A 19,206-nucleotide genomic window follows, 5' to 3' on the forward strand; every position below is an offset into this window, starting at 1 on the left:
GATAAAATTCAAGAACGACCTCACCGCTATCACTCGCACGAGCTCCCGATTCATTGTTGGGGGCGATCTGAATGCTCGTCACGAAGCATGGTGCAACTACCAACGGAACCAGAACGATAGACTACTATTCGACCACTCGCAGCATGGGCTGTATACGGTGCAATTTCCGGATGAACCGACTTTCATCTCTCCGGCGGGAAACCCTTCCACGCTGGACTTCTTCCTGACGAACTTCGGGCTATCCAAGCCGGTGGCAATCAACGACTTAAGCTCCGATCACCAACTGGTGGTGGCTGAGATCGGCATCAACATAGCTCCTGCTCCAATCCTACGAAAAGACTACCACCACGTAAACTGGGTCCAGTTTGGACGTGTGGTTGACCGGAACATCAACGAAAATCCGCCGCTTGACACCGTAGAGACAATCGACCGGGCTCTGGAAGGACTCCACCAGGCCATATCCATGGCTGACGAGACGTGTGTTCGACAAGTTCCTGTGAGGGGTAAGTTTGTTGACATTGATTCCCACACCCAGTTACTGATTCGCTTGAGAAATGTGCGTAGACGCCAGTTTCAGAGGACTGGAGATCTGAGCAAAAAACATGAAATGGCCGATTGCTTCCAGAATGGACTTACTCCGAAATGAAAGTTTCGGGCGTGTTGTCCAGAATCTGGATGACCGCTCCCGTCCATTCTGGAAGGTAGCCAAGGTGCTGAAAACTCATCCCAAACCCGTTCCACCTCTTAGAGTCGAAAATGATGACGATCGGCTCAAAATCACCCCGCAGGAGAAAGCAAATGCGATTGGCAACCACATTGCTTCATCGCATCTGCTTGGCTCCATCATCCAAAGTCCGCTTGAAAATCAGGTTTCACAATGTGTACAAAACTTGGATGCCTCCCCTTGTGTCGTCCCTCCGGCAGAAAATATTACAGTGGAGCAGATTTGCTCAGCGCTGAAAAACACCAAGAACATGAAGGCTCCCGGGTTTGACGGTATATTCAACTTGGTATTGAAGAAGCTGGGCACGAAAGTGTACTCGCTTTTGACTGCTATCTTCAATAGATGCTTGGAACTGCACTACTTTCCAAGTTTCTGGAAGGTAGCGAAAATAATACCAATCCGCAAACCCGGTAAGGATCCATCACTACCTTCCAGCTACAGACCAATCAGCTTCCTTTCAGCGCTGAGCAAATTGTTCGAGAAACTAATTCTCAGTCGTTTGCTCAAGTTTGTCGAGGAGAACAACATTCTCCTACCTGAACAGTTTGGGTTTAGGAAGGGGCATTCCACAAATCACCAGCTAGTTCGGGTGATGAATAACATTCAAAGTAACAAAGCTGTATCCAAGTCCACAGCCATGGCATTGCTAGACGTTGAAAAGGCGTTTGACAATGTTTGGCATGACGGACTTGTGTACAAGCTTTGTAACTTCAACTTTCCACCACATCTTGTAAAAATCACCCGTAACTACCTCCAGCAAAGGTCGTTTAAGGTATCGTTGAATGGTTGCAATTGACCACTTTGTCAAGCAGTTTTGGCGTGACTTTCTACCAGGGATTTCCCAAAACTGGACCAACTAATTTCTATTTTTTATGAAACGCACAAATGTTGGCTACTTTTCTCGAGGTTCTAGAAGAAAAAATCTCAAAATAATGTTTTATTTAAAAGTTCGAGTGGTAGTAAACGTCATTTTAAGTGCTCGAATGAAGTGGTTAATTCAAACACCTTTTCCATCCCAGCAGGTGTTCCGCAAGGAAGTCTGTTGGGCCCTTTGCTATACAGCATCTACACTTCCGACATTCCTCCCTTGGGCAACGGTGGCGTGTTCTTCCTGTTCGCAGATGATACCGCTATAACCGTCAAGGGAAGGAAGCCTCGTGAAATAACAAACAAACTTCAACGATGCCTTGACGTCTTTGCTGATTGTGCCAACACGTGGAAAATCAAAATCAACGCCTCCAAAACCCAATCAATATTGTTCCTCCATCGACAATCTCCCAAACTAAAACCGGCTCCCTCTTGTACTGTAATAATGGATGGCACAAGGGTTGAGTGGTCCACCGAAGTAACATATCTTGGTATGTTATTTGACGAGAAGCTCCTTTTCCGCTCGCACATAGATAGGGCAGTAGTTAAGTGTTCCAATTTAGTTAGGTGCTTGTATCCGCTAATTTGCCGCAGATCTCGTTTCTCTAGGGTGAACAAACTGGCTGTCTACAAACAAATCATTGTGCCTGCGATCTTCTACGCAGCTCCGGTGTGGGAATCATGTGCACAAACACACAGGAACAAAATACAGGTAGCGTAGAACAGGGTACTGAGGATGATCCTTGATCGTCCTTTCGATACCCGCATTTCCGACCTCCATCAAGAGGCTAACATTCCGAAAGTAGATTTTCAAATTAACGAAACTAGGAACAAATTTGTGCAGAAATGCAATACATCAGAACATTCTTTGATAAGCAATTTGTATATAGTAGGTTAGGTGCATATAGTAGTTGTAGATTAGTTGTAGCTGTAAATAATAGTTTTAAGTAGTTTCCTTTTTCCAATTCAAAACAAACCAATCCCACCAAGGTGGTCATACTCTAATAACAGGCCTGATAGGACTAGGAACTGTAAATAATAATTAAAAATTTCAAATGTACTAAAGTTGAAAAGACGCATCTGTGTCACTTGATAATCCATACATGTAAACCAAACAAATACAAGAAATAAAGATCATTTAAATGTCAAAAAATTGTATATTTCGTGATGGAGGAAGTATCCTCTACCAACCAACAATGAATTTTTGTATCCACGATGAATGGATAATCTAATTTAAATCATTTGCAAGTCATCCTTTCCTTAAATTGTTGTCCTGTGAGCCCTGTAAGTTTTACAGCCAATTTTCAAATAAATATCATACTTTATTTGGAGGACAGTCATATTATGGATGCTCATCAGTTGATGACGAAATCAACTATAAGGAAATCATCCGAAATTCAACAGCATATTGTTAAAGGGCTCGAGCGATACAATAATCAGTTGAAGTATTGCTGATGTTTTCGTTCAGTGACCTCGTGCAACGTGAAATTACTGCATTGGAAACTACTCATCCCAAGTAGCACATGGTGTCACATACAAGTTGCTGCCACTATTTTGTGACCAAATTATGTATCGTAAAATCATTGCAACAACCATGAAGGCAACAGCAATGCAACTAAAAATGCGCAAGATTTGAGTTGATATGTAACCAATTCAATGTCACAAAATTAGTGACGAAATAACAATATTGGATTATATACAATATAATAAATAAGTTAACTTGTAACGTTGAACAATCGGCAGAACTGGGGTACTCGTAAACCTCCAGTCAAGAATAGTTCGGTTCAAAACCGTATTGATGCGTTTCGATCAGAACACTCAGAACCTCCTAGAGGTAAAGAAGGTAAGATCAACCCATTCGACAGCAATGTTGCGAAGTATGGGAAGCTGGTGTGCTCCCAAAAGGATACCCGAATATGGAGCTTACAACAGCTCAATTAATTGCTACGCAAAAAGCAATTTTAGCTAAAGTAGCAGGACAACGAAAAGCACCATTGAAACCAAAATTTGGCGAATGTGTTTTCAAATCGAGCTATTTATTCATAGTCTGTAAAAATAAAGAAATTGCAGACTGGCTAAAAAGCATTATTTCTACAGTAACTCCCTGGTCAGGGGCAGAGCTGTTAGCAGTGGATGAAAAGGAAATCCCGCGTCCTGAAATACTCATTGGTTTCTTCCCTTGGATTTCAGAGGACAAACATGAAGAAATTCTGACTCTCCTAGAAAGTCAAAACGATGGGTTGGCTGTTGATGCATGGAGGACACTGCAGCGCAACGTAAAAAACCAACATGTAGAACTAGTTTTCACTGTCGACGAAGGATCCGTGAACTCCATCAAAAACAGTAAATTCATCCTTGATTTCAAGTGTGGAAATGCCAACACAAGAAAAAAGTTCCAGAAGAGAAATCTACATGATGGTAGTGAAAGACCAGGGCAAAGGGATGATGGTGAATCTCAAAAGACCCACGTAGGCACTGGCGATGACAAGATGATCGTAGATCAAATTGACGAAATCCCAGGACCAAGTGGTGTCGAGAGCAAAAAAACAAACCGTAATGCTCCTGGCCACACTACAAATACAGTCGGTGACAAAAGAAAAGAAAAGAATACACCACAAAAACAAGGATCGATACCAGGATACAAAATTACTAGGATCCAAGCAGAAAAGAATCCAAATAAGGGGAACCGCAAAACCAATGTTGGGGAAGAACTAAATCCCCATGCGAGCGGCGAACAACAACAACTTCAACAACAATAAAATCAAATTTGTTCAAGTGAACCTTCACCATGCAAATGGAGCAACTGCTGTACTTTGTAAAAGGTTCACAGAGAGAAAACTGGACATTGCCCTTATCCAGGAGCCATGGACAAATAAAAGTAGGATATTAGGAGTTCCTACAAAATCTTGTAAGTTAATTTACGATGAAGGGCAATTTGCTCCAAGAGCTGCAATTTTAGTAAATGGAAGAGTAAATTTAGTTCCTATTACAGAATTTATAAAAAGAGACATTGTTGCGGTCCTGAAAACAACTCACGGGAAAACGGAAATATATATTGCTTCAGCATACTTTCCAGGAGACTTGGGAGATGTACCTCCACCAGAAGTAGTGGCGTTTGTTTCATACTGCAAGAAACAAAATAAGGCATTTATAATTGGCTGTGATGCAAATGCTCATCACAAAATATAGGCTAGCACGGACATCAATACCAGAGGTGAGTACCTTTTAGATTATATTTCTAACAATGATATAGATATATGTAAAAGAGGAGATGCTCCAACATTTATTAATGCAATTAGACAAGAAGTTCTTGATTTGACTTTGTGTAGCCCAATAATCTCAGACAAAATCAAAAATTGGCATGTGTCAGACGAAATATCTTTGTCTGATCACAAGCAAATATTATTTGAATATGAGGCTCGTCAACAGCTCACACAAACTTTTAGAAATCCTAGGAAAACAGACTGGGAGCTATATAATTCAGAGCTAGTGGCAGGAAGAGACACGATAGCAATTAACTTAAACACTTGTGAAGAACTTGAGAATAGTTCTAAACAACTTTCAAATTTGATCCTACATGCCTTTTATGAGAGTTCCATCGAAAAGGAACGTTCTACAAAGAGGGATGTACCTTGGTGGAACAACAGGCTACAGATTCTTCGTAAAAAAGCCCGGAAGCTTTTCAATAGGGCTAAACGAACACAACAGTGGGAACAATATAAGGAATCCCTCACCACCTATAATAAGGAAATATGGAGATCAAAGAGAATACACTGGAGGCATACATGTGAGAACATACTCCAGCAACTGCTAGGTTGCAGAAAATACTCGCTAAAGATCATTCCCCTAAGTTCCATAGACTTTTATGAAGTTCTCAAAATGTTTCTGAAGATCTCTGTACTTCTGTGAAGTTTTCGAAGTTGTTCTGAAATTTCAGGAACTTCTTTAAGCTCCCGCAACGAAATAATTAATATAGTTCTATTATTTTCACTGAAGCTCTCAATATTTTTCGATTTTCGAAAATAATTCATAGCTTCTTCAATAGTCTAGAGTTTCCTGAATCGGGCCCAAAATGCCCAAATGTTTCTAAATTTCCTTAAAATTCTCTAGACCCCCCCTGAATATCTTGGTATTTTTTTTAAAAGAACCCACAATTTTAATGAAATCGATTTAATTGCCTTTAAGGTGATACTCTAAGGAAGCCTTAGCGTGAAACTTCAAGGCACAAATGTCAGCTTCCATAAAACATACAAATTTGAAATTGCTACGCTTTGTTTGTAGTAAGCATAGCAAGCAAAGATCGGATTTTTTTTATTATAGTCACTTTAACACTCTTGGGTCATTCGTGACTTGTCCGGGGGTGAGATTTGAACTCGTGACTTTGGCGTGAGAGGCATGGGTGTTAACCACTACGCCGGGGTCGCCCCCAGTAGTAGCAATTTCAAATTTGTATGTTTTATGGAAGCTGACATTTATGCCTTTAAAGTTTCACGCTAAGGCTTCCTTAGAGTATCACCTTAAGTTATTCAATTTTCCTTAAGTTTTATGAAGTTTATAAATGCTCACAGAACTTTTCCTTAAATCACTAATTTTCCCTTGTAAGTCCAGCCCTGAAGTTTTCTATGCTCTAACCTCCATTTACGAACCAAAACGGGGGTTCGTAAATCGAATTAGTGCGTAAAAAATATTTGGGATTTACTTCGTAAAAAGAAAACTCGTTATTTGGGATTTACTTCGTAAAAAGAGGTTTTTGAAAATATTGTCAAATACCCCACAATATGGGTATTTTTGGAATCGGAGTGACGTGTAGGGACCGGATATCGATGTCTGACGCCATTTTGGAATCCAAGATGGCGGCTTCCGGTAACAGAAAAACTTCGAAATTCTGTCAAATACCCCCACAATATGGGTATTCTTGGAATCGAAGTGACGTGTAAGAACCGGAAATTTATGTCTGAAGCCATTTTTAAATCCAAGATGGCGGCTTCCGGTTACATAAAAACAGAAAAATAATGTGAAATAACACAAAATATGGGTATCTTAAGAATCAGGGTGACGTTTAGGGACCGGAAATCGTTGTCTGACGACATTTTGAAATCCAAGATGGCGGCTTCCGGTTGCAGGAAAACAGAAAAATACCGTTAAATACACAACAATATAGATATTTTTGGAATCGGAATGACCTGTGAGAACCGAGAATCCATGTCTGACGTCATTTCAAATCCAAAATGTTAACATCCGGTTACAGAAACACTGGGAAATACTGTCAAATACCCTACAATATGGGTTTGTTTTTAATTGGGGTAACTTATTAGGACTGGAAACCCATGTCTGGCGCCATTGTGAAATTCAATATGGCGACCTCCACTTACATATAGACATACAAATAATGTTAAATAACCTACAATATGGGTATCTTAAGAATCGGGGTGACGTGGTGGTATTTGCCAATTTTTCTGTAACCGGAAGCCACCATCTAGGATTTCGAAATCGTGTCAGACATAAATTTCCGATTCTTACTCGTCACTCCAATTAAAAAAATACCCATATTGTGGGGGTATTTGGCAGAATTTCCAAGTTTTTCTGTAACCGGAAGTCGCCATCTTGGATTTCAAAATGGTGTCAGACATTGATTTCCGGTCTCTACACGTCACTCCGATTCCAAAAATACCCATATTGTGAGGTATTTGGTAGAATTTCCAAGTGTTTTCTGCAACCGGAAGTCGCGATCTTGGATTTAAAAATGGCGTCAGACATCGATTTCCGGTCCCTACACGTCACTCCGATTCCAAAAATACCCATATTGTGGGGTATTTGGCAGAATTTCCAAGTTTTTATGTTACCGGAAGCCACCATATTGGATTTCAAAATAGCGTCAGATATTGATTTCCGGTTCCTACACGGCATTCCGATTCCAAAAATACCCAATATTGTGGGGTATTTCACAGTATATCCCAGTTTCCCAAAATCACAAAAAAAAACTCGTTATTTGGAATTTACTTCGTAAAAAGAAAACTCGTTATTTGGGATTTACTTCGTAAAAAAAAAAACCTCGTTATTTGGGATTTACTTCGTAAAAAGAGGGACGTAAATTGAATACTATATATATATTCAAGGTTGCAAAGACTCATTTCAGCTAAAACAATGTTTTTCTAAATTATGAAATAATTAGATGCCATGATCAAATTTTGAATTGGTAGGATACAAGAAGAGGTTGCAAAGAATGTGTTTGACATATTAAACCTGTTTATTTCACTTCATGAGAGTCACAATCAGCGATTTTTCACAAACTCACTCACTCACTCACTCACTCACTCAGCGGTCAGCAAATCGCTGATTGCGACTCATAGAAAGCAAAATTTACAGGTTTTATGTTTCCAACGCATACTTTGTAACCTCTTCTTGTAAGTTACAAGTAAAACATGCCATCATACCATCTTTTGGTTTTATTATTTCGAAAAACATTATTTTAGCTGAAATGAGTCTTTGCAACCTTGTATATATTTATAATTTCCTGAATCTTCTTAAGTTTTCAGATCAATCATAGAATTCTCGAAATATCCCATAATTCCAAGGACCTCCTTGTAAGTCACTGCAAATTTCCTTAAGTTAATGGGATTTTTGAAATTTTATCTGATCGTCCTCAAAGTACTTGGAACTTCACTGAATATTGCGAAACAATCTAAAAATATCTCAATTTCTTAGAAGTTCTCTGGAATTTCATGAAAATATCGGTGCTTGCTAAAAGATCTAGCGTTTTTTTTTAAATTATTGGAATTTAGTTGATGTTATCTAAACAACTTAGTTAAATTTTCGATATTTTTAGATCTTGAAATTTCCATGATATAACACCCGTGAAATACCTACTCTCACATTTTCTGGATGTTCATATAATTTTTATTGCGTTCCAGACATTTATCTGAGCAAACCGAAGTTTTCCTGAAATTCCCGGAAATTTTCTTGAAACTTCTTCAAGGTTTCTGCAATTTCCTTGTTCCTGTTTTGATGTTCTCGGAGCTTCCCTAAAACTTTCGTGAACACCTTTAAACTTCCCTGGAATTCTCTGGATTTCTGTGCAGTTTCTGAAATATTTCTGAAGTTTTCATAAATGTTCTGAAGGTCTCTGTACCGAATTTCTCGGAATATCTTAAGGGTTCTCGATTTTCCTGAATTTGTCTAAACTCACGCTTATAGATTTTTAAACCAATCCAATAGTTTGGACTTAAATTTTAGGGTTTTTTTGTGAGATAAATAGAACTTCTTAAAAGTTTCCTCAATTTTGCTAGTACGAAACTTCAAGACATTAAAAATGTTGTGATGAGCATGGGCATGAGCATGATTGACCGCCCACGGTTGCTACTCTGTTATTGCCAGACCAGCTGTATTTACACAGAGAACCAATAGACGATGCTTGGGACTAGCAATCATCCTCAATGTGTAAAAACTGGTGATCTCGAAATAGGCAATACCAGCGCCAGCCGCGCCTGAACGCAGGTCAAGAAAGGAATGGGTAGGAATGTGTTGACGTGACACTCGCTTTGATGGAAGCCGAGGAGTCCTCTGCACTTCCACGAGGAATCACAGGGATGTTGGGTAAGAGGGTTGGGTATGCAGCAGGGTTCGTTTTGGTAAACGATAAGCTGAATTTATGTCCTAACGATCGTATAACACGAAGGAGCTTGGGATTGAACCCGCGGTTTTCTGCTCAGTAAGCAAAAACGTTTGCTACTAGGAAAACGAGCTCCTTTTTAATCATCGAGTAGCTGTTATTACCATGTAGTCATATTAACAAATAAAACGATTGACGAATCTTGATGTGGATGGGCTTGAGATTAGACTCAGGATGTTCTGCTCAATAAGCAAAAACGGTTGCTCTAAGGCCACCGAGCCCCTCATATCACATCATACCGTTACTCAAGTTGTTATAACTATTCAAACCCAGCACCGACGACAACGAAATGTTTAGCAAAATGCACGATAAACAAGCGATCTTACCATACATTTTTAATATGAAAGGACCTGGGACCGCGTTTTTCTGCTCAGTAAGCAAGCCACTGCAATTGACGATCTTTCAAATCCGAAAACAAAAGGCTACGAAAAAGTATTTAGGCCTTGATTAAATTCCTCTATCACGCGACATTCAATGTTTCAATTTGCTCTTTACGCATTGTTCAGGCAATCGTAACAAGCTATGACCGACGTGACGATTGTTTAAAATAATATGAGTAATATGAGTATTATTGTACAAATTACAGTACATTGTAGAAGTTACCTCATTATTCTGCTGCGCCATCGGTTTTTATTTCTGGATCTTGAGTTGTTTTGGTGATATATTTACTTGCGGCATACTATTTTGGGCGCCCATATAGGCGTGTACTATGTAGGGTAGCTCATCTCTCTACGGAACTTGCAGAAACTCAAACTGAATGGGTCAAAGCCATTTACACCGAAAAATTCGAGAAGAAGGTCAGGGTTTGGCAGATTATTACCCTTCATCAGGAATGATGACAAACCTGTAATCTTTATCCTGATCTTGCTTCCTGCCACTATAGTATTCCAAGGATTCGCTAAAAGATGTGCTAAAAGAGACGAATCCGCCAAATTGCCTGAGGCTCGCCCTATCGACACTTTCTGAGCTTTGACAAAGGCAAAGCTTAGAAAACATGTTAAACCAGCGGATACAGTTCAAAAATTCAAGAAAGATTGGTTTAAAGTGGTAAAGGTACTGTGAAAAAGCTAATGAGCAGTGTCAATGGTAAAGTTAGAAAACTCGGCTACTCTCGATAAAATCCTGCAAATTGAATTTATTTGTGAATGAAAACATGCACATTTGGAAACAGCTTTTGGAAATAAAATGGCCTAAAACTTTACACAAGTTTTATTTAATTCACTAACGGAACAATCTATATTATAAGCTGTTTACAAGATTCAAGAACTTTTTTGATACATTGTTCTTGTACCACGAAATACGCTTACAACACTAATACAAAACTAATTCTCTCAATAAATTAGTGTTCTGTTATTCAATATTGCGAAGTTCCTCTCACGTGACATATTTTCCGAACCTTCCTCGGTATTCCTTTGAAATAACTCTCAGAACACCTTTTCAATTCTGCTTGCAACTCTTTGCGTACTCTCATCTGAATTCTCTTAGAAATCTCGTTGAAATTATCCTGCTATTCTCCTCATGATTCTTACTAAATTCTCCTCAGAATCACTTTAAAATTCAATTTAGAATTTTCTTTCTCCTCCACAGAAATCCCTTGGAATCCATCTCATAATTTGTTGGGATGTTATCTCAAAACTATGTTGGAATGTTGGTCAGGGCTGCTTCAGAGTTTTCCCACATTTGTTTTAGAGACACTTCCTCAGTTTGTTTCTTAGAATTGTCACTTTAATTCCTTTTAAATCCTTCCGAAAATTTCCAGTTTTCGCGGAAAAATTCTATTAATTAAAATTAAAAGTTAATAACATCCCAACATTTCAAGTCCCAAGAATTTTTTTTCAGGCAAAATCTGGGATCATGAAAATTTTTAAATGTCACACATTTTGAGTTCTTCCTCCGTTCTAGATTGAAGAAAACATTTCCATTAATTTCTTTGGTAATCTTAGATCACGGAGAGTTTTGTAGTTACAAATTTCGAAAGAATGTCATAGTCTAAGACATGAGTCAAAGCCTCACAACCATGGAACTTGTCTGAAATCACAATTTTTTTAAGATTTCTACGGAGTGTTAACAGATTTTCTCCCTTGATTGAGGTCTCCAAGTATTTTCCCTACATTCCATTTGTAATTAAATTCAAGTTTTTTTTTAAACAATTTCTTAATCCAATCACTGTTTACAATTTGGTCTAGAGGCCCATTTAGACCGACAGTGTTCGGTCTAGTTTCCTTCGAAAATGTATCTATTTCACACAGTGGCGTCCCGTAACCTCACTTTTCACCTGTGCACCAACTTTCAAAACCAGATTTAATGCCATATTCATACTCGAATCGGTAGAAAAATACACTTAATCTTCTAGTTTACTCGATATCTATCCATTGCAAGCTCAAGACATTAAAAATGTTGTGATCTTAGACTTACTGAAATGAAGTGAAGCTGTTTCTTCAAAACTGGTTTTCATGTCTTAAAATAGTTTGCGTTAATTGTTGTTGTTGTTGTTTTACAGAAACAAACATATTTTCAACGCATTTCATAAATATCTATTTTATTATTAACCTGGAAATTAACCGCCAAAGTTATGGAAAACCCTGGAAAACTCTGGGAACTTTATTAAGCCAACTTCGAATTGTTCAAAAATAAATTCACTTTAAAAAAAGTTTTAAATAGTGACTGATTACAAGAAAAAGTGACTTTAGTGACTTGGCCTTAAAAAAGGAGACTTTTTAGTGACTTGCTTGAAAAAAAAAGTGATCAAGTCACTAAAAAGTGACCCGCTACTAGCCCTGTAAATTTTACATAAAATATGAATCATAGTGACATTTTTTATGGAACATTCTCACGTTTTGGGCTTTGGCCCAAACCATTTGGGCTTTTTTTAAGGAGGGTTTATCATGTTTGCCGTTTTCGCTCATTTAGGTATTTGTGGTAGGCAAGCGTCGTCATCAGCGAGTCTACTTTTAAAGTGATCTTGCATTCCGATCATATTTAACGATCAGCAAATGTCACAGAGCAAAGCTGTTCTATTGCGTTTGCTATAAAATTCAACGAAAGTAATGACATTTCTCATTTTCAAAATATTATATTCATTGGATCAGCACTAATTAGTAGTTTACAATCACCTGCCATTAAGGATGCCCGGAAATACTAAACCATCTCAGAGAAAGGTATGTTTTCTTTTGTTTTTGAACAAATGTTCATTTGAAATATTACGATTTTCTTCGTAGGGCAAAAGAAGAAAACAGGATCATCAAGAACCTGATGAACCGTTGCATAAAAGGTCGAAAAACGATGCTTTCGATTCGAATCGCACTGTGCCACCGGGAGTACCATCTGCAGCGAATCCGCAAAGCAGCACAATTGACGCACCTCAGTTTCACAATGCAGTGGAACATAATGTGGGAAGGCCCTTGGAACGACCTACGCTATTTGCTCCGTCTGTTCCACCAGGACAAGTACTACAAACACAACGAATGTTTGTTCCATCCAGATTTCGTCATCCAGGATTACCGATAATGAACCTACAAAGCCACCAGATTCCAGGTCTTCAAAATATTCGACCTGGCCTACGACCACAAATTATTCCTAGCCAGATCAGAACACCAACAGGAATCTACTACGGGCATATAGTGGTACAACCGGGCGCCAGCATCAGACAACCGATCCCCGTAGTTATGTCGCCAAATTTTAACCCTAGGCCTAGAATCCCGATGGCAAACGTTCGACCGCACAATCCAAGAGGACCGGCACCTGTGGTCTTCAACCACCCCGGGTTGAACGTTCCACCAAATTTGCAACAACTTAGCTACCGTGCTCCAACACCCACAATAGATGCCACTCAACCGCAAGAGAGGCCAACCGCTTCAAAGCACGCAGAACGATACTACCGTTGTACTGAATGTTTAGAACGCTTTCCGACGATCACCAAACTGGACAATCATCAGCGGATACACCAAGGGAAACCGCAGGAAAGACGCATCCTATGTGCGGATCCGAAGTGTAAGAGTTTGTTTAAGGACTTCCTGGAATTGGATAAGCATTTTAAGGAGTGTCATCTCCAATTGGACTTGGAGTGCGATGTTTGCGGTCAGAAGTTTATCAACAGCTGTGATCTGAATAATCATAAGGAAAGGCATAATTGAAATTGGACGATTATTTAATGAAAAGTCAAATCGACTAGAAGGAAGGAGCACACATTGAATTTTATTAGATATTGACAAATTACCTATCAAAGTAGAAAAAAAATACTAAACTTCATCCTTCCTCCCGTGTCTGATTTCATGCATCGCCAGCAAATCGTGCCTGAAGAACTTCAATCCACAGACCTTACAAGCAAAATCGACAGCCGTAGTGGCGTTGGTGGTGTTGCCGTGATGTTTAGACTCATGCCTGCTCAAATCGTGCCTGTAGAGAAACTGCTTCGGACATCGGCCGCACTTGAATGGCTTATCCCGTATGCTGTGGCGTCGCTTGTGCGCCTTCATCTTCAGCTCCGCATCGAACCGCTTTCCACAGACTTCGCACCGATGTGTCCTCGGTCCCGAATGGTGCGCCCTGCAGTGCTGAGAATAGCTGCTCTTGGTTCCGAAATTTCTACCGCACGGTTTACAGATTAACTTACTGTGCTTGTTGAGCTGCAGTCGGCGCTTGTCGAAAAATTTCGGCAAGACGTCTTCAATCGGATCTGGATCCGCACTCACTGTCGTCGGTTCAGGACCCGGCGACGCAGAATCGGTTGGTGAGAGATTTCGCGACGCCGGTGTAATTGATTCCAGTTCGGGCATCTCATCGTCTTCGTCGTGTTCATCGGCTTCCCAGTGGAAAGTGTTGACGTAGGCCAGGATGGCATTACAATTTTGTTCGGGAGACAAACTGGTTGAAATGATTTCCCTCAGTTTGACCTCTGACAGAACCCGCTCGTGAAGGGTAATGAACTCATTGGACGATGACGATTCATTTGTTTGACCCTGATCTTCGCCGGTGGTGAGATTCATGGCGTTTCTTACAATGCAATCTGACAAAATTGGAAGCTTTCGGGACACTATTGAATTACGAATGCTGCTTAAAATCCCTGACTAACAGTTAGCAATAGCAAAATCAAAACACGCATAACGAAAAAAAAAAAAAATACAAATTGAAATGATCACATTCGATCAGAAATCACATTACACCTAGAAAAGAGTTACGGAGAATAATATAATGCTATCAAGCGTCCTTCCAATACCGTAGCACTGTGTAGCCAAAGCTTCGTCAAGTTTTATAACACTTGCACAATCATCTAATACAGATACAGAGCAAAACAACCCGGGTACAGGGGAATAGTAGAACCAGAGCAAAATAATATCATATTTCTTATTGGCTGGTGATTTTAATATTAATTGGCATGATAACCATAATTCGAATCATTTGGAGCGTTTAGCTGAGTTTTTTTTAATTTAAAGCAAACGGTAAATGAATATACGCGTATTTCCAGGCACAGCAGAACTTTAATTGAACACGTTTGTTCTAATTTTGATTCCATTTGTTCAGTTACGGATACTGATTTGAAAATAACCGATCATGAGACCTTAGTGATTAATGTCTTAGACCATGTTAACGATAACGATAGTTTTGTAAAATTGAAGTGCTGGAGGAAATAATCGAAGCAAGCTGTTTCGAATCTTGTTGAGAGGAGCGTGGATTTTCCATTCGCGGCCGGTAACTTAGATGAATCAACGACTGTTCTTAATAACGCTTTGAAAACGTGTACCAATCAACTAGTTGAGCAAAAGTTTGTTTCTTTGAAAAACTCGAACAGCTGGTACAATTTGCTAGATGCGTCTTAAACGGAAAAGGGACAAATGGTACACAAAGTTTTGTAGATCAAATAATGACAATCATTGGAATAGGTACACAATCGCGCGTAATAAGTATTCACAATCGATAATGAAAACTCTTAGTGAATATGTGCAAAGGAAAATTGATCAGCATCAAAACAACAGCAAAGAGTTATGGAAAATTTTGAAATCTTTATTAAAACCTAGTAATTGCAAACCGCGGTCCATAACTTTTAATGGCACGTTAGAACAGTCAGAACAAGTAATTGCAGCTAAGTTTAATGATTATTTTGTAGACAGTGTTTCATTGATTAATCAATCCATTAAATTGTTCGATGAACCTGACGAAATAAAACAGCCAGTTGATAGTAGTTGTAGATTTGAAGTTTTTCACCCAATTACATTAAATGAACTTAGAGTTATTTGTTTTTCATTAGGAAGATTCAAGATTGCTTTCATGTCATTGGCCACATCTTCCTTTATTGAACGTCGGTCTCTGTTCCACAATCTAGTGCCAATCACCGACGGACATCGATTGCCATCCATTGACGACAATCGAATGTGCAGGAAGGCAGATTCCACACCTGCGTAGAATATCGCACCCATTCAAACACACATGGGCCGGGACCAACGGTTTTACTTCCCTTCCGAAGGAAGACGTGACCAGAGATTTTTATACCTCAGAAAAATCCCACCGACCTCGGCTGGGATTGAACCCACACCCATTGGGGTGAGGAAGCAGTCTCGCTTACAACTACACCACCGACGCCGGCCATTGGCCACATCTTGCTGGACCTTATTAATGAATCATTACAAACTGGACATGTACCACAAATTTGGAACGAATCCTTAGTGGTCCCTATTCAAAAAGTTGCTGGAACGATTAAAGCCGAAGAGTTTCGTCCCATCAACATGTTGCACACATTAGAGAAAATTTTAGAACTTGTTGTTCAAGGCCAGCTGTTGGAGTGTTTAAGTAGTAATAATTTGTTGATTCCAGAACAATCGGGATATTGGGAAGGTCATTCTTGTGAAACCGCGTTGAACTAGGTATTAGCGAAGTGGAAAAATAACTTGGAGTGTAAAGATACGATTGTTGCTGTTTTTTTGGATCTTAAATGTGCTTTTGAAACAATTTCTAGGCCCTTATTATTAAGATCAATCACGCGCTTTGGAATTACGAGTACTGCATATAAATGGTTTGAAAGCTATTTGTCTGACAGAACTCAACGGACATTGTTCTGTTTGCAGTCCCGTGGGGAATAACCTTGGAGTGCCCCAGGGAAGTGTATTAGGGCCCCTGTTATTTATTATGTATATTAATGACTTGCGACGTGTTTTACGATTTTGCGACATTAATCTTTTTGCAGATGATACTGTGTTATTCATTGTAGCTAAGGATTTAGATGATGCCGTTTTACACTTGATTGAAGATTTGCATTCTTATGGTAATTTCGCGGAATAGAGTAAATGAGAACGTCTCTGTTGTAATTGATGATGAGACTATTGATCCCGTTCGGGAGATTAAATATCTTGGCGTGATTATTGATGACACACTTAAGTTCAACTCTCACATTGACAATGTCATCAAGAAAATTGGAATTCTATGTCGACTGAAAAACGATTTAACTATTGCCAGTAAAATACAGCTCTACAAATCAATCATATCTCCTCATCTAGACTTTTGCCCTTCCATATTATTTCTGGCCAATGCAACACAAATATCGAGATTACAGCGCTTGCAGAATAAAATAATGCGTTTGATTTTGAGATGTAATAGATTCACTTCCTCAACTTTGATGCTAGACGCCTTACAATGGTTGTCGGTGAAGCAAAGAATTGTATATTTGACTATGGTGTACATTTTTAAAGTAGTTAACGGTTTGCTGCCTCGATATTTGTGTGATCGAAATGAAAGAAGAAGAAGTGACTTTCATAGATATAAAACTAGAAACGCGGTTGAAATAAGAACACCACATTTCTTGACTTGTGCTTCACAAAATTCATTATCGTATAAAGAAATAAATGTTTTCAATTCGATGCCTAGACATATCAAACGTTCAGCAACACTTAAAGCTTGCTTCATTTAGAATTGGAACAAACTTTTGCTCATATTGTGGTGCTCCTGGTGGACGGATTTGGAATTTCTTGGCGCCCACGTGTCGGGAATTTTGTCAGCTTCACGTATGTATTTTTGACATTCCGCAAATCGACTGTACTTTGTAAACAATCAACATGGAAGCCGAAAGAAGGGAAAAAATTGTGCACAGTTATTTGGAAAATCCATTGTGGTCTGCATCTAGGCTAGCTAAACAGCTGAAATTGCCCAGAAATACCGTATGGCACGTTATCAAACGGTATAAGGAAACATTGACGACGATTCGGAAGCCTCAAGCCAATCGTTGGAGTGGAACTGTCGACCGGAAACTGCGTGGTAAGATTTTGAAGACGATTAAGAGGAATCCCAATCTGTCGGACCGTGATTTGGCCAGAAATTTCGGTGCTGCCCATAGTACCGTGAGAAGAACTCGACTCCGGGAAGGAATCAAGTCGTATCGAGCTAGCAAACAGCCAAATCGGACCATAACACAGAATAGTGTGGCCAAAATCCGTGCGCGGAAGCTATACGACCAGGTGCTGACCAAGTTCGACGGGTGTCTTCTGATGGACGATGAAACCTATGTCAAGGCTGACTTCGGGCAAATCCCAGGTCAAAAATTTTACTTGGCAACGGCTCGGGGGGATGTTCCAGCCAAATTTAAATTTGTTTTTGCCGACAAATTTGCACGAAAATTTATGATTTGGCAGGGCATTTGCAGCTGTGGCAAAAAAACGAAAGTTTTCGTTACAAATAAGACAATGACGTCGGAACAATACCAAAAAGAGTGTCTCCAAAAACGAATTTTGCCGTTCATTCGATCCCACGACTATCCCGTAATGTTTTGGCCAGATTTGGCAAGCTGTCATTACAGCAAATTCGTTCAAGAATGGTACGCAGAGAAAGGGGTCCAGTTTGTTCCGAAAAACCTTAACCCACCCAACTGCCCCCAGTTCCGCCCTATTGAGAAATACTGGGCAATCATGAAGAGGAGACTCAAGGCAAAGGGAAAGGTTGTCAAAGACATCAATCAGATGAAGACCTGGTGGAATAAGATAGCTAAAACGATGGACGAAGAAGGTGTGCGCCGCCTATTGAGCCGTGTTACAGGAAAAATTCGAGAATTCATTCGAAACCGTGATGAATAATTTTATCCGTATTTTTTCTTAAAAGTACGAAGAAAACGCTACATTTGTATAAAAAAGATCTTGAATTCAATAATAAATAACTGAAATACAGGCAATTGTTTTTGTTCCAATTCTATCTGAAGCAAGCTTTACAGAATTTAAAAGACACTGCATTGCACACGTAAAAAACTGTCTTTTGAACAGTTATCCAGTGATTTTATTTATGAATTGACAAATTATGTATCTTGACGAAGTTATCTCTAACGGATTATTTTATATGGATAGCTGTCATAACGACTTTTTTTTAATAATTATTGTAGCACTGCAAAAACTATTTCTGTTCGCCACGGATGGATTTTTAATATTTGATTTAATAGTAGATTAATTTAAAAAAAGTAGAAAGGTCTGTGCCTAAGGGCACGAACGGAAGCTTGACGTAGGACCGGTAGTGGACGGAATAAATGTGAAGAGCATTTAGTTCTTTTAAATGATCAATTATCTATTATCTGAACCTTTTCCGTTTTTGAATTGTAGGCGTACCAAATTTGTAGTAATTTTTTTCAAAGAGAAAGTTGATTAAGAGAATCAATCACCCCTGCTTCCAAGTTTGGTTACAAGGTTACAACTCTGGAGAGCAATTAGTGTGGTCGTTGGGGGCTTGTGGTTCTGAATATGGACAAACAAGCACAGATAAATTCTATTCCAACTCTTTACTGATGTAAGCTTGATGGCCCTGAAAAGGGCCGTTTTATTGAAGAGGACATCCATGGCCACTTACGCTTGGCGTGTTTAGTGCAGGTGACAGCATCACGGACCTCATTTTCCAGGAACACCTTCAGCACAGCTCGTAGATCAGATCGGAGATACATTTGACACCACCACGGCGAGCCAGACGACCGATGGCGGTTATCTCG

The 19,206-nt window shown here is 39.4% G+C and overlaps 2 protein-coding genes across 10 annotated transcripts in view; one reads left to right on the forward strand and one right to left on the reverse strand.

The window, feature by feature from the left end:
- Positions 1 to 19,206, reverse strand: part of LOC135717437 (uncharacterized) — a 340,543-nt gene that overhangs the window by 128,010 nt on the left and 193,327 nt on the right. The window lies entirely within an intron of this gene.
- Positions 12,339 to 13,410, forward strand: LOC135717181 (uncharacterized). The gene is made up of 2 exons (XM_065239144.1): positions 12,339 to 12,418; positions 12,479 to 13,410. Exons 1-2 carry the CDS (start codon positions 12,386 to 12,388, stop codon positions 13,391 to 13,393), a joined length of 948 nt encoding a protein of 315 aa, XP_065095216.1. The 5' UTR covers positions 12,339 to 12,385; the 3' UTR covers positions 13,394 to 13,410.

Source organism: Ochlerotatus camptorhynchus, unplaced genomic scaffold (assembly GCF_037179485.1).
Source record: "Ochlerotatus camptorhynchus isolate MF236.1 unplaced genomic scaffold, CSIRO-AGI_Acam_v1.1 ptg000006l, whole genome shotgun sequence".
In the NCBI taxonomy this organism is placed as follows: domain Eukaryota; kingdom Metazoa; phylum Arthropoda; class Insecta; order Diptera; family Culicidae; genus Ochlerotatus; species Ochlerotatus camptorhynchus.

Coding starts and splice junctions, on each gene's coding strand:
- LOC135717181 (XM_065239144.1), top strand. CDS start 12,386: ATGCCCGGAAATACTAAACCATCTCAGAGAAAG. Junction 12,419..12,478: donor CTAAACCATCTCAGAGAAAG/GTATGTTTTCTT, acceptor TTTTCTTCGTAG/GGCAAAAGAAGAAAACAGGA.